General features: G+C 33.3%; 1 protein-coding gene across 2 annotated transcripts; it reads right to left on the reverse strand.

The window, feature by feature from the left end:
- Positions 1–229: 229 nt before the first annotated feature.
- Positions 230–9972, reverse strand: LOC18105725 (probable acyl-activating enzyme 17, peroxisomal). Of its 2 annotated transcripts, XM_024586612.2 has the most exons (14): positions 9572–9972; positions 8963–9092; positions 8582–8850; positions 7772–7976; positions 6583–6623; positions 6360–6485; positions 5489–5562; positions 4262–4482; positions 2739–2833; positions 2346–2562; positions 1743–1868; positions 1565–1663; positions 648–860; positions 230–553 (listed from the first exon to the last, which is right to left on the reverse strand). In XM_024586612.2, the coding sequence occupies exons 1-14, from the start codon at positions 9832–9834 to the stop codon at positions 443–445; spliced, it is 2190 nt and encodes a 729-aa protein (XP_024442380.2). In that variant the 5' UTR covers positions 9835–9972; the 3' UTR covers positions 230–442. The 2 variants fall into 2 exon arrangements, 1 of the variants encoding a protein (XP_024442380.2); XR_002978155.2 differs by lacking the exon at positions 230–553 and having other exon boundaries at positions 711–860; positions 1565–1688.
- Positions 9973–16072: the final 6100 nt, after the last annotated feature.

A 16072-nucleotide genomic window follows, 5' to 3' on the forward strand; every position in this document is an offset into this window, starting at 1 on the left:
AATACAGGATCCGTTCCTAATGGTAACTCTTTTCATATCATTCAAACTCAGTGAAGGCCCAATCACAGAGAAGATGATAAGGGAAACAATAATCTTGAATTTCATCTTAGTTAAACCCATTAAAGGCCCAATCAGAAAGAGAAGAATTTCATCTCAATCAAACCCATTGAAAGCCCAATCAGATAGAGAAGATGATATGGGAAACAATGGAGACAAAATAGCCCACCAATTCGGTACCAATCATTTTAATATATATTAGACTCATAATTCAGCATTTATCTCAAGCCTAATATGTTTACAGTTTTATCGTGGTTTGATTGTGCACATCATTTTTTCCTCGCACAACAAAGCAATTGTCAATTCAATATAGAACAATCTATGGATAGAGCATTGCACTTCTTTGATAACTTTTCACATCATTTTCCTTCTTAACAGGAATCTCTTACAGTTTAGAGTTTTGGTCCTGCTGAGAAAGTTGCTGCCGCAAAACCCTTCTCATGACCTTGTTTGTAGCAGTCCTTGGAAGAGAAGAAAAGGGCACAACATGAGAAATCTGCACATTTCAGAATAATGAATACAAGTCAATTCCATGTGCTTGATTTTGAAAGTTAATAGAGATGTGCCGGGCAGAAATTATTATTAATTACCCTGAACAGAGGATTTAGTTTCTTTTGCACTGCTGAATTGTAAGAAATCCTCAACTTATCCAAGTCAACAGTAGACTCATCTGAATCCTTGAATACAACAGCAATTACCAATTGCTCAGGCCCGCCTTGAGGTGGAGGCACCCCAACGGCAGCTGTCTCCAGGACATTGCTATCAACAGCATTACAGACTCGTTCAATCTCAACAGAGCTAACCTGCAGAAACATAATCATTTTTATTTAAGAAAAAAAATCCAAAAACAAAACAAAAGAATGTAAGGACCATGTCTTGAAAACATTTCAGCTTCAATTGCAGTTTCATACATAACCCTTGTTGTGCTCGACAGAAAACCATGTCTTGAGGAAAATAAAATTAAAACAGCAGAAGCTGTAGTACTTGGATGACCAAAAGGGTCCCCATTTTTCAGCATTATTAGGTTCATCTTAACAATTTTAAACCCTGCCGCTCTGAAATGAATTTGTTCATTAAGCAATTCAAATATGATTGTCTTGTTTGGAAATATGTTTGCTATGCTCAAACTTGCAACACTGTTTCTCAAGGCTTGTATCTGACTGGGGAGATAAAACTCAGTCAGTATACTTTTAATTCTTCAGAACAGAATCACTGGCCATGAAAAACAGATGAAAGAATTGAAGTTCAACTATTTAAGGAATGATTTTTAAAAAGAGCAATTTGGTTGCAACAGATGGCTTGGAACCAGAAGAAAGTTAGGGGACAGGTTAATATGATGCGTAGGAGATGAGAGATTAGCTTGTCTGGCTTTACTGGGCTTTTGTAAGGGAAGGTAACAATGTTCTCATCTTCCTATAATGGGGTGAGAGATTAGCTTGTTTTATGTGTCTGCAACACACACAATTGCTTAACAAAGATTTTATTAATCAAAAGATTAATAGCACACCTTGATACCCCCAAGATTCATTGTATCATCTGCGCGGCCATGTGCATGATAATAACCTCTAGAAGTACGCTCAAAAACATCCCCATGCCTTCGAAGAATCTGCATGAATGAAATCAAAAGTCCACTACTCAAGTGGCTGCAACACCAAATTAGTAGGGAGATACAGAGGAGCACTTACTTTTCCATTCCAAAGGGGCATTCCTTTAAAGTACACATTGTAATGGTCAGCATTCAGCAGTGTGCTTGAAGCTCCAAACATGAGAGGACCAAGTGCCAGTTCACCCATCCCTGGTACATTTTGTGGCTGTGCTTGAAGAAACGGGAACAATGAGTTGTCAAATTGTTCATTGGAATATTGGAAAATTCCAATTAGTAAATTTATAAGTTCAGTAGAACCTTTTTGTCAAAACAGAGATGAAGCCAAATAACAAGCTTGTCAAATTTATTTATTTTTTTAAAATAAGAAAGAAAAAGAGATTTTCCTTAACAAAGTCTTTCCAAACCTTCTTAAACATGACAAGACACAAATTTAGAAGTGCCCTGGTTAGGAAGGATTCCGAACTACTAACTGCATATATTTAGTAGGAAAACAATCATTGCTCTTCATTAGGGTACAACTAGATAATGTTCCGAACAGAAACGCATAACCACTCATGGATGGTATTTTTATGTGCACAGATTTCAATATTTGAGCACTAAACCAAACTTCATATACTGCTCTTGTTATAATTGATAAGGACTAATATTTTCTCAAATTAATGTAAGGTGCAATAATGCTCACTATAGGATGACCATCGTCACCAAGAATAAACAAACTGCATCCCATTGCTGGCGTGCTAAAAGCAGCCAGTGATTGAGGCTGCAACAAGGACCCGGAAACAAATCCGCCACCAATCTCTGTGCCACCGCAATATTCAATAATAGGTTTGTACTGAGCTCGTCCCATCAACCATAGGTATTCATCTACACTTGATGCTTCACCAGTGGAGGCAAAGCAACTACCATATTTGACAAGACCATGATGAATATATCTTGAATCAGTAACAGGGGAAAAAATCCACAATACACAATCTTCAATCAAAAAGAAAAACACAAATAAACCCTTGCATATCTACCACACTTTACAAAGTGAGAACAAACAGAACTAAAGTAAAAGTCCAGAACTTACACTTACCGAATGGCAGACCAATCATAGCCTGATGTGGAGTTTGCACTTTTCCATATCCGGACTATACTTGGGATCACACCAAGCATCGTTACACTAGCATCCTGGACAAATTGTAGGAGAACTTGTATGAACTTCAAAAATCTTAAATTCTTAAAGCATATATTAAACAGCATATCTTAAGCAATATTACTTTTCAAATCCTATGTCTTTCAAAATATTCTCAGGAAAATTCTGTCAGAAAATAAAATTCTCTTGAAAAGAAATCATGTCTTTGTCAAACCATTTAACAATTGACTAATGTAATCAACACATGAAAGTAGCAAACATGCATAATTGCTTTTCACACTAATGTCTTCCCATCCAAGCTTTCCACTGTTGCATTATGTATTGTTTCTGAGTTTAACAAAAGAGAGAAGTTCAGTGGAGCACCATTCTGTTTTCTGTGTCAACTAAATTTAAATTCACATTTACTTCCTAAATTTAATAACAGGTTCCAGAAGAAGAAACCAGAGGGTGTAAGAGTAACTTGAATTACATCAACATCTTATGGTAGAACGTAATCAAGGTAGAGATTTAATGTGATTAAATTAGAATTTTGATTACACTGTTTGGTTACTCTTTTAACATCTCATGGAATATAATGATGATTGGAATTATGCGCATCAAATTATAAGTTGTAAAGGTGATTACATGCAGGTAGTAATGACAGTTGCAATTTAAAAAAAAAAATTAAAACAATTATTAAACCATGATTAAGAACAATTAAAGAGTATAATTACATTTCTCGAACAATTTCTTGAAAAAGAAAAAATAAAGAAAAAAAATTGATCATGCCACCCCTCTTTAGAGTGTAATCACATTATAAATGTAATCCTTCAAAATATTTAAAGGCAGTAAGTTCAAGAAATGATCAACTTTAATTTCTTTTTCTAACTGATTATATCAATGAATACTTTTCATCACAAAAACATTGAATTTGAGTAACCAGAGAAAGGAGTGGACCAATTATGTTCTTCATTACATTACATTATAGCATACCATACATGCAGGTGAAATTTTTAATAAACTGTTTTAGACTGAGGCTTGGTTGTTGTTATTGTCTCTCTTTCTCTCTCTTCAAATAATGGGAAATGGAAGTTCAGTTAATATATGAACAAAAGTGAATTCACAAGGAAAAAGTGAAGTTCAACCACAGGTCAGAAAGTTTATAATAGACACAGGATGACAATAGCTTACAATTGATGGAGAGAGACTCACTAGAAGTTTTTGGTAAGAAGATTCCGGAATTATCTATGGCTTAAAGTTATTAAAGGAATTAAATTGAACAGCAATTGCAGAGATGACAAAAATTCAATTTTAAAAAAAAAAATAAGACTACAAATAGTCTAGAAGTTATGATGATCTGGACAAGTGAACGCATAAAATAACACTAGATTTTGGAACAGGAAGATAAACTAAGAAGTCAGATGGCAACAGAGAAAACTGGCACTGAGAAATATTAAATAGACAAATGGGAAAGGAATTCTTACCTGTACAAATTTGGCAAAGCCAGAACCAAGAGGGGATCCATTATATAAAGCAATGGATGCCCCATTTAATAATGAAGCATATACTAGCCAAGGACCCATCATCCACCCAAGGTTAGTTGGCCAAGCAACAATATCACCCTTGCGGATATCCATGTGGCACCATGCATCAGCAGCAGCTTTGAAAGGAGTCAAATGGGTCCACGGAATTGCTTTTGGCTCCCCTACATGAGCAAATGGTCCCATTCACACTTGTCACTAAGAATTTGAAACCTTTACTCAGTTTTAATCAGTTTTGAAACCTCTAGAATAGAATTAACAGTTTATCTGAATTGTGCAGGACTAGGTTTAGTTCTGATGTATCTCCTATTGATTTACAGAATCAAAGGTTATTGGTAAACTGTAACAATTAAATCATATCCAGAACTTCAAAAACTTTGATGGAAACAAGTTACCAAAGATCTTGTCAAGTCAGAATGGCACCAGCTTATGATTTGGTTTCTGCTGTTAGATTACAATGAATTTGTGTTATTTTCTTTACTTGGAATCATGAACCACAATTTTAAGTTCTTCAGGCTGCTATGGTGAGTGCTAACAACTGTGCTAAATTGGAGTCATTATGTAGAACATGGTAAAACCACAGAACATAATATCACAAAGCTATTGTAGGTCGATATCCCCTTCATGATAGATGTTAAAAGGATGTCATTTGACCCAAATGATCCATGAAGTTGGTGTGCAAATACTTGCATACAAATCAGAACCTGAACATTTACATTTTCTTCTGACATGAAAAACCAGAACTCCATTAAAATATTGAAGCTCCTTTAAGTGATAATGAAGAAATTGTGAACACAATAATAGGCTTCTTGAAATTAACTAAGAAAACTAAACATTAAAAAAAAAGAAGCAGCTTCAAGTAACCACCTGTCCTTCCTCATTTCCAGAGAAATCATGGTTGAAGTCCACCATAACTTCAAATTTACAGCATTAATCTTATTTGATTACTCCAAAAATATAAAATACCTTGTCTTTTGCAATTAGATGACATATTACGACTTTTAGTGATTTAAAAACAGTTTTTAAAAAGATTTGCAATTTATTTCATTATTAATTTAACTAAAGACACGGAAAAAAACCTTCAACTTGCTCAAAGAAATACCGTTTTGAATGTAAACAATAAAATAAAGAGCCAGAAAGCTAAATGAGCCTAGAATACCAGCAAGTTACCTGTAGTTCCAGATGAGAAAAGGATATTTGTAAATGCTTCAACTGGTTGTTCAACGGCTGCAAATTCATCTCCTCTGCAGTTTTAATGTTAAAGATGAGCATGTGTAGCATCAATAGTATAACTTCATCAATCACAAGTTCAAACTAAAGAAATTACTTATCAGGAAGCTCTTTGATAAATTCCTATTTGATAGTTTACTAAAGAATTGTCAAATGTGAAACAGAAAGCAGTAGATATGCTAATGTCAAAATTAAGTTGTTCCAACAAGAAAAGAGAGAAAAACGAGATAATTTTTTTTCATTTGTTCCCAACAGCATATGATTTAATATCTCAAAAAGACATTCTTAAAGTTATAATCAACGAAACAGCCTACAGTTTGCATAACTAATCCAATTTCCAAAAAGCTCCTTCAACACCCAGGAGAAGTGAAACTATTCGAAGCAAGTAGCAATTGGCAAGCATATAAAACCAACCGGAATAATGCCAAGTTAAAAATAATGATCTTGACATACAATGAATTACTTCTCCATCACGCCAGGAGTAATTTTATATCAAACAAGATGAGAACTATCACCACGGGATTCAGCAAAACAAGAAAACTCAAGAAAATATTTCACAGAACTTCTTAATTCTTGGTTGGACAGCAATGCATCCATGCATTCATTGCCTTTCTGTCACAAGTCCCAAAATATCACATTTTGGTTGCTTATGTGGATCAAATATCATGCCCTATCCAAATTATGAGCAAGAGCAGCCATAACACGGGGTACATCATGCATTTAATCAATGTGAAGCTTAAAACAAGCAGTTAATTCCAATTTAAAGTTGAAAATATAGAAAAAGAGAAAGAAAAAACACAAGAAAGCATACCTTAAATCTGTTGCTTTTTCAAGGAAATCATGCCAGGAAATGTCACCGTCACGCAAGTTCATGCTGAAGCTACAGCCTTTGGTAGGAAGGACAATTGCCATAGGTGCTTGAGCATGCACAACTCGACTGTAGAATTGAAGTTATATGGCAAGTCAAACATTCACAAAGAAATGCATGAACCTGAATTTTTTACTATATGAATAAAGAGTAAAGAGAATTTCACCTGTACAATGGAATACTTTTATCACCACGAATTATAAGATCCTGTGGAAAAGGGTTTTGAAGAATGAGAAGAAAGTCAAGGACCATACGCTTACATGAGGAATGGATAACAATCATAACATTATCGGTAGAAAATAAAAATGAATAAGTCAGAGCAGATCACCTCAGAGATGTTTATTAAGCTAAGAGTTCTGATACTTACACCACTATTGAGATGAAGCCTTTCATTTTCAGCTTCCAAATCTCCAAAGCACAAACTTACCATAAACTTACTTAGTACCATAACACAGTATCAAGTGAAGATAAACGAGGGTGAGCTCAAACACTTTTTGATAGATTGAACAATAAATAACCCAGGGAAGAGACGTTAGCATTGAACAAAATCCCACTGAAAGATCATCACAAACATGAACCCTCAGCCATGATACAAACATGTATGATCAGTACTGACTTAGGAATAGCCCTTATTGAGTTCATTTATATTGAGAACCAATAAGGATAGCATAATATTGCATGACTAGAGATTAATAGATTCTCACAAGTTTAGCACCTCAGTGACCAACGTCATATGAATTTTTATTTAATAATAGATATGTGAAACCTGAAAGTAATTCCATAGAGTGAGGAGCCTTTGTGTGTTAAAGATCTTCATGGTATCCTATGTAATTGATTTATTGTCCCTTTTGACATCTAATACAATGGCTAATCAGAGTCATTTAGGGTAAGCTTCCACACAGAGTGTCCTGACATTTGCTGCAAACCAGAGTGCATTAAGTATATCTCAAGGAACTTCATCAAATATATCCTATAAGGCTAAACTTCTTACAAAGAGGTGGAAAAGGACTAATCTAAACCAAAGCAGCTTTCAGTTGTAAATTTAAATTACAATTGGAAGATATCATGCTTACAAAAAAAATAATTGCAGAAATTTTTCTTTTTTTTGTTAAATGAGATAAAGTGAACAACAGTGCTTAAAGATACCCTAGGAGCAAAATCTATCGCCGACTCAAGTAATCATACAAAGATGAAGTAGGGTTTGCAGAGAATTCATTTAAGTGAAATGTATCAGACAAGGAAACACAGACTTAAAAATCCACTGGGTTACTCCACAGCTTGAGAAAATTCAAGCACAAATATATTAATGAAGAATGTGAATGATTTTATTCCTATGGAAGGAAATAAGTTATTACCTGAGTAAATATGGCTTTCGCTTCTGAAATTTTAAGCCTTGTTGATATTTCAAGTGGAGCAAAGCTATCAGCAATGGATACAACTACATGTCCTGCCAGAACAATAGCAAGGTAGATAATCACAGACTCCACATTCATTGGCATATCAATTGCAATTGCAGATCCTCTGTCCAAACCCAGAGCATTGAGTGCATATGCAACTAACCTGCAAGTTGTAGTGCAAGGAGAAATTTGCGTCAGACATGGAGAAAGTTGGAGGGAAAAATATATGAGAAGAATAACCAAAATCAAAGAATTTAGCAGAAGTCGAGATAAGCCTCATGTGATTATCTCTTAACTTCATGATATCTTAGCACATCAGAAAGAACCAAGCTGCAGTAAATTATTTCCAATAAAATATTACACTGATTGTATATGATAAAAGATTATGATTCTCCTAATACAACTCACCTCTACTAAGTCTTAAACCCAACTAAACATAACGCACCACAAGAATCTTTTTCGTCATTTTAACTATATCTAGAGCAATAAATACAAAACTTTATATGAGGTCTAATTATAGGACAAGCAAAACAATGGTATGAGGTTGAAACCATATTAGAAGATTGACAAAGTTATTCCAAAACCTACTTCAAAGCATGTCATTGCAAGGTGTGATAGAATTACAGTATTGCGACATCTTTTTTAAAGAGAGGCCATTTCCATTTTCCACCATAGAGTTAACGCATCCAAATTATGGCAATGAAAATTTTTAGCCAACAGATAAAACAACTTGTAATAAACAAAACTTGTATGTGAAAACCAGCATACCAAACCTCTGAACGCAATTCCTCGAGTGTCAAACTGCTTACAGGCATATCATCATTTCCTTCATCACGCCATCTTATAACAACATCATCCAAATTTCTCTTACAATTCAAAGTCAAACAAGTTTTTGCAGGATTTACATATGCTCCAGGAAGCCATTGACCACCTGGGTTTGCCAAGGAACTTTCTCTAGATGTATTCTCGCTTAAAATACATTGGGGAGGAACTGAAAATGATATACTCATTTCATCGAGTATAGTTTTCCAATACACCTGACCAGCAAAGACATAGGAAACCACGCCAAAAATTGACTCACGCTTCAATTTTGACAAAATAAAAGGGGGGGCATAAAGATGCACCGACAAATTCATGCACAAATTCTACCTCAGGATTGGATACTGAAAATTCTTGAAAGTTCGAGAAACTTGATATGGGATCCTTATATGCAGAACCCAAAAACTCTTTTCCACGCCTCTCTAACAACTGTCCCACATTCGTCAGCATTGCAGCCTCCCTGTCCATGTAACAACATTCAAACAAACGGGCATGCATAACAAAATAAAAATAGGATAAAAGGGCTAGAGTGTCTGTCTTCAAGACAAGCGCAAGTGATATTTCAGTTGTTCTCTCTCTCCTTGCACAATTTCAAGAACTACCTCTTAGTATTATAATTTAAGGTTAGCTTTGGTATGACTTCTGCAAAATGATTTTTACTTTTGATTCAAATAATAGTTATAAATATGTTTGGTTGGATAAAAACTTTTGAATTGAAATCAAAATCTTGATTTAATCAAAAGTTGAATGTCTTTAACTTTTAACTGATGCATTGTAACTTGTACCGCATTTCTTCTTTAAAGAGAGTTGTTTTCAAGTCATTTTTATCAAATACATTTCTAAACTAAATTCATGTTTTGCCCTGACATGTTTTATACTAAAATAAAAAAATCATGCCAGACAGATCTCAAACTTAACATCATGTATGAAAAGCCTTACGGGTCGGGTGACCAGGCGGGCGGGTCGGGGCCAAAGTCCTTGAAGCAGCCATAATACATCATCTGATGGAAGGAGAAAGGAAGAAGAGGATGAAGTAGGCGTTTGGAGAGAAGAGTCCATGTTTGAGGAGAGGAAGGACCATGAGTGTTGATGATTTCAGAGATATCTTCGTAAAGTTTGAGTGCGATTGATGAGGAAATCCCAAGAGCTTCGATGTCTGATACAGAGATGGAGTCTAAAGCTTTGTAGTGTAGAGAAGCCATCTAATTACAGAGATTAATAATCTGGAAAGAAAGAGGTTTGATTATCTGATTATTTAGAGAGACATATTCGATCAGATTTTTTTTGGTGGGGGGGGGGGGGGGGGGGGGGGGGGGGGGGGAGATAGCAGCTATCTGTTGTTGCTTAGGTGTGCGGGAGACATCAATCCTTCCTAATTTTTTTATTATTATTATTTTTCTAAGCTAGCTCGTAATTTCATGTGTTTGGTATTGCAGTTGCTGTTGTGGTTGTGGTTTAAAAAAAATTATTTTATAAAAAATATTTTTAGTTGAGGTTGGTTTAAAAAAAATAGATATTTGGTTAAAACTATGATTGAAATTGAGGTTGAAGAAAAAATAGTTTAATGTGTTTGGTTAAAAAAATACTTTTCAAATTGAGGTTATAAAATAATTAAAAATATTTTTAATTTAAATATTGTAGATTTAACTACTATTATTACATCATGAAATAAATAATATTGATATCAAAATTTATTTATTATTCCATTAAACTACATGCAATGTTATCACATACGAAATCTATCCAACAATGACTATATTTTTCATGGTTTCTTAAGCACGCAACAACAAAAACTGAATTTTTGTTACGTCATCAAGCGATATCCTTCTAATTTAATGAATAAAACACAATTAAAATAAAAATAAAAACTGATTTTTTTTTAACTGGGTCGGACCTGGCAAGAACATAATTGGAATTGCGATCAAATTTCACAAATGTTACGTCATCATGCGATAACCTTCTAATTTATATAGTGTTATTAAATAATATTAAATACTAGTTTTTCAAGTAAAACTCAATTTTTTAAAAAAAATTTACAATTTCATTACGTCCAAAATTTATTCGACAAGAACTACAGTTTTCATGATTTTTTGAGCGTGCAATAAAATTAGGTAACATATTATCAGGAATAAAATTGAGATTACAGTACGAGTAAATTTAATTCACCTTAAACTAATTTTTTAAAAAAACAAAAAAAAATTAGAAGTTCATGTTCACGTGAACAGTGCGAGTGAAATAAATTAACTGCACTGGTTTTTCAAAAAAAAAAAAACAACAACTGTTCACGTGAACAGAGCAACAGTGGAGCCATGCTCCACTGTTAAGAGGAAATCACAACGAAATGCTGCTTCTTCAAACCTGTGGTGCAACAGTTAAAATTGGTGGGTCCCATCAATGAAAATCACTTTTTTCTCTGTTACCAAACACTCAAATATGTGGTTACGGGTGAACCTCACCCGCAACCACATTACCAAACAGCATCTTCTAAGTGGATATCAAAAACGCATTTATATCAAAAACGCATTTTTAACATAGCATAAAAAATATAAAATAAACTTAAATTGTAAAAATAGATGTAAAAATTGTAAAATTGCAAGGAAATTTTTTTTATATAAAATTTAAGCACCTTAAAATACACGGTTCAAATAAAAATGCATGCATCATTCAAATACCTTAAAATACATTATTCAAATATAAATTCATACATAATTTAAGCAACTTTTCATTAACTAATAATTAACAAATTTAAAACAAACAATTTATTAGTATCGAAGCAATTCAAGAACCAATAAAATCATGAAACCATGTAATTTTTTAATTATTATAGGATCTGTTAGAGCTTAGAGGATTCATTTATATATTTAATTATTTGCCAAAACCATTAGATATTTACAAAGAATCTTGAATAATTAAAATCATGAAAACCAGAAGTTGTATCCTATGTCTATTCTCCACATAATTTTTTCTACTAATTAATGAAAAAAATTATGATTCTTATGGGAAAATTTTGTTTTGATATGGACATTTACTTTAAAAAATAAGATACAATACATGCTTGATTATTTCCACACCAACCATCCTATGTGTTCCAACAACCACACGGTGTGGTCCACACCTATTCAAAGAGAAAAAATAAAAGATCTAGAAAAGTCAAGACCACCATTCCCCCCACCAACCATTACCTAGGTTGTTGATGCTATTGAATGCGTTGCTATTGGCTCAGCTGCTAGGACAAAGGCGGGACTAGGCTGCATCGAATGCCATGGTTCTTGTTCTCGAATCAGCAGCTATTGAAGACGGTGTTCAGGATTTTCCTGTTAGCCCTGAGATAAGCATTTCTTTAGCTTCCTTCTTCGTGAACTGTGTATTCCTATTCTACGTCTAGTTCAAGTTTTTCTCGACAATCTCAGTTATCACGGAGGAAAAATCAAATCCATCGACATCATCAAAACCCACATCATAAGATCCAGCATCAATAAAAAAAAATACCCACCAAAAGCTCCTCCTAGCAACCCAGCCCCTTAACCCATCCCAAATCTATTCTTCTCTGGTGATTGCTGCACAACCCATCCCAAATATATTCTTCTCTGGTGATTGCTGCACTTCACTGGTGGTGGGTGGGTGCCCATGAACATGGGTGTTTTGTACACTGGAGATCGTGAGACAAACAAGATAGAGAGGAGAGGACTGAGAAGAGTCAGTAAATTTTGTTAATTTTGTCAAACTCGGTAAACTCGATCGAGTTTACTGAGTTTGCTGAGCTTGACCGATTTTAACCGAGTTTGCTGATTTTTAAGTTTTTTACCCGATTTAGCACGTTATATTTGTGTTAACTCGTAAAATCGTATGATTTTACGAGTTAACTCGCGAGTTTGACAACCTTGCTTCTAACAACGGAAACAGCTTAAACCGTTTGTTTACATGGTAGGTTTTGCTTTTAAAACAAACCGTACATGTTGAATGTTTGGTAATGCTCAACCACATTTTATTGTTCATATAAGACCTATTTGCTTTTTTTTAAATCGCAGGTTTGTGGAAAGCAACTCTCAACTGCTTTCTGCAAACCTGCGGACAATAGAGAGTGAAACTCCACTGTTCACGTGAATAGTGGAGTCACTTTCCACTGTTCCGGCCGGACCGCGTCCGATCTAAAGCTAAATGCATTGAATTGGGTCTGACCCAGTTAAAAAAAATCAATTTTTATTTTTATTTTTAATTGTGTTTTATTCGAAAAATTAGAAGGAGATCGTTTGATGACGTAGAATTTGCAGAATTTGATCGCAATCCCAATTTTGATCCTGATGATATTTTACCCGATGTTGTTGCGCGCTTAATAAACCAAGAAAACTGTAGTCCTTGTCGGATGGATTTCGTACGTGATGAAATTGTAGATCGTTTAATGGAACAATAAAAAATATTTTATATAAGTATTATTTATTTCATGATGTAATAGCAGTAGTTAAATCTACAATATTTAAATTAAAAACCATCAATATTATATTATATATATATATATAACCTCAATTTGAAAAGCATTTTTTTAACCAAACACATTAAACTACTTTTTGTTCAACCTCAATTTCAACTACAGTTTTAACCAAACATATATTGTGGTGGTTGTTATGGTTATGGTTTAAAAAAAGAAGGTGTTTGGCTCTGTGGTGGCTTCTGTGGTTAGTCCAAACACAATTTTTTATTGTTTGGTAACAACAAGAAGCTGATATTAATCTGTGGACCCCACGTGAATTTTTGAGGTATGGCCGCAGTTAATTAGAAGTAGTTTTAGCCAGCTTTTCACGTGAAAAGCTGGTCTGAAGACAGTAAACAAACAATCAAAATTTGACAAATTTGTGGTGCTTAAGACCATTGAAAAAATTAGACAACATTATCCTCCCCTTACAAACACAACACTGTAACCATTGCTCCAAAGATTTTGATTCACTTTGTTTTTCTTCACCAGAGACTCAAAGATCCCCAATCACTCCTCCAGATCCAAATACCCAGAACGCAAAAGATTTTTGTCACCATACCCCCTAGATCTATAAAAGCCACAAGAAGATCACTAAGCTATTACTCCATGTTTGTCGTCAGTAAAACCCATCACTGCGCCAGATCACTAAGACCTTACTATTTTTTGCCATGTTCGCAAAGCCAAGGCAACCAGCGGTCTTCTCGAATGAATTATGTTCGTGATGGAGTAGCAGATAGTTTAATGAGATAATTGAAGAACAACAATAATGTAACATTGTTATTTCTTTTATGTATGAAAAAAAAAGCTCACAAATGCTACTAACAACTTGAAAATTAACACATGTCATTCTTGGTAATTTTATTAACAAAAGTACTTTAAAAAACAACTTAACCAAACACATATCAATTGCTTATTAGACAACAATACTTTTAACCACAGTTTTAACCAAACACATCTTTTTATATACACACCACAAGAAAAATTGATTTTTTAAAAACAACTTTTACCAACCACAAACACAAAAGCCACCACTTTCTCAAACACACCCCAGTTTTATAAAAAGTGCTTTTAGTTGTGGTTGGTTTGAAAAAATATATGTTTGGTTAAAACTGTGGTTGAAATTGAGGTTGAACAAAAAGTAGTTTAATGTGTTTGGTTTAAAATTATAATTCAATTTGATGTTATGGTATAATTACCTAAAAGGACTTCATTTATAATATTAATAAATAATTACATAAAAAGTAATCTTACAACCAATAAAATGACAAGGGATACATGTTCAAGCCCATTGAAAAAGAGTTCCACTACAAATATTGACCAAACTTAGTTTTTATACAGACAATTAATGGCTTTACAACAGCAATGCCCTGCATTTTCAACTCTTTCATGCCCCCTTGTTTTTTCCCCATAATTTAATGGTTTCCTGTAGAAAAAGATGCAGCCATCACTTTAATTGTTGTTAGCAGTAATGGTTTCCTGTAGGGTTGTTGTGCGCAGTGAAGAGAAATGAATGCAAAGAATGGACGAGAAGAGCAACAAAAGAGAAGAGGATAAGCTGGTAAATTTCCCATCTTTGTTATCTCTAAAAAGTTCAACCTGTGGTTGAACTTGCAAGAAGCAGTAAAATATTGCTTTTTCAAAATCACGGTCCTGCCTCAACAAAATGGTGGGACCCGCGTTTTAGATTTTGTTAACATGTGATAACCAAACACATATATCAGTGCGTGTTCAAGAAACACAAACACTGCCGCTTAGCCAAACGGACTCTTAATATCAAACCAACTCAAAAGTTATTTTTTCAAAATAACTTTTTTCAAACCACAACCACAAAAGCTACCTACAATACCAAACTAGACCGATCGATAGACCGCAGTTCGGATTACATTTTTTCTAGAATAAAAAATGCTCGAGTGATTATAGAGTTTTTTTTATTAAAAAAACTAAAAATCTGCATATGAATAACTAAGTGAAAGAGTTTAATAAACTTAATTAATTCAATAATATAATTATAAAAAATAATGATAAATTGAAAAAAAATACTTGTCAATAATATAAATAATATTATTTATATTTTCTTAAAAGATCTTAACAATCTTATATGATAAAGTTAAATAGGAACATGATAACCTCACAACAAAATTTGAAAGAAATTCAAAGCTTAATTAGCACCAAAGTAAACGTGCACGTAAGAAATTGAATAAAATAATGGAGGTCCTCTCAGGCAAATTAAATTATAAAAAGTGAAACAAAAAAATAATTTAAAAAAATATCGAAAAAATTGAGTTAGCTCAACTAACTTGCAACCTAGGATATTAGATAAAAATAACAAAAAAAAAAAGAAGCAAAAAGCAATCATAAAGCTCAAGACCTATAACCTAATATCAACGGATAAAATTGAAAAAAAAATCAATTTAAAAAAAATAAAAAAATATCAAAGTTAAATCAGGTTAATCTTCAAAACTCGTGACCTATGTTATCAGACTGAGATACCCTATAGAAGGCAAACATGAAAAAATCAGGAAGCAAAATTCCTAACCATCCAAAATTATAAAACAAAATAAATAACAATTAAAATAATGAGTACCAAATTATATAAAAAAATTAATGAAATAAAATGATAAGAGATAGAATTAAAATAAATAAATAAAGGATTAAAAACAAATAGCAACAAAAAACTGAGACCAAATTGGAAAAAATAAATGAAATAAAATGTTGATGGATAAAATTGATAAAAAAAAAATCAACCTTAAAAGATAAACAAATAACAATCAAAAGAATGATGACTAAAATTGATTGGACACATTTAATTTTTGAAAAGGATGGTGTGAGATCCTAGATGAGGAGAGAAAATAAATTGAAAAAAAGATCACTAGAACACAATCGTTGTTCCATCGTGCACACACATTTGACTACTAAAAAGAAGATGACACAATGATCTCAATATCATCACTAAAGATGAATGTTTGATA

Source organism: Populus trichocarpa, chromosome 15 (genome assembly GCF_000002775.5).
Source record: "Populus trichocarpa isolate Nisqually-1 chromosome 15, P.trichocarpa_v4.1, whole genome shotgun sequence".
Taxonomy (NCBI): Eukaryota; Viridiplantae; Streptophyta; class Magnoliopsida; order Malpighiales; family Salicaceae; genus Populus; species Populus trichocarpa.

Excerpts from the sequence above, each read along its gene's own strand:
- LOC18105725 (XM_024586612.2), bottom strand. The coding sequence starts at position 9,834 with ATGGCTTCTCTACACTACAAAGCTTTAGACTCCATCTCTGTATCAGAC. Across the intron at positions 4,483-5,488 it reads TTTCTCATCTGGAACTACAG|GGGAGCCAAAAGCAATTCCG; the intron begins GTAACTTGCTGG and ends TTGCTCATGTAG. Across the intron at positions 861-1,564 it reads TGAATCTTGGGGGTATCAAG|GTTAGCTCTGTTGAGATTGA; the intron begins GTGTGCTATTAA and ends ATGTTTCTGCAG.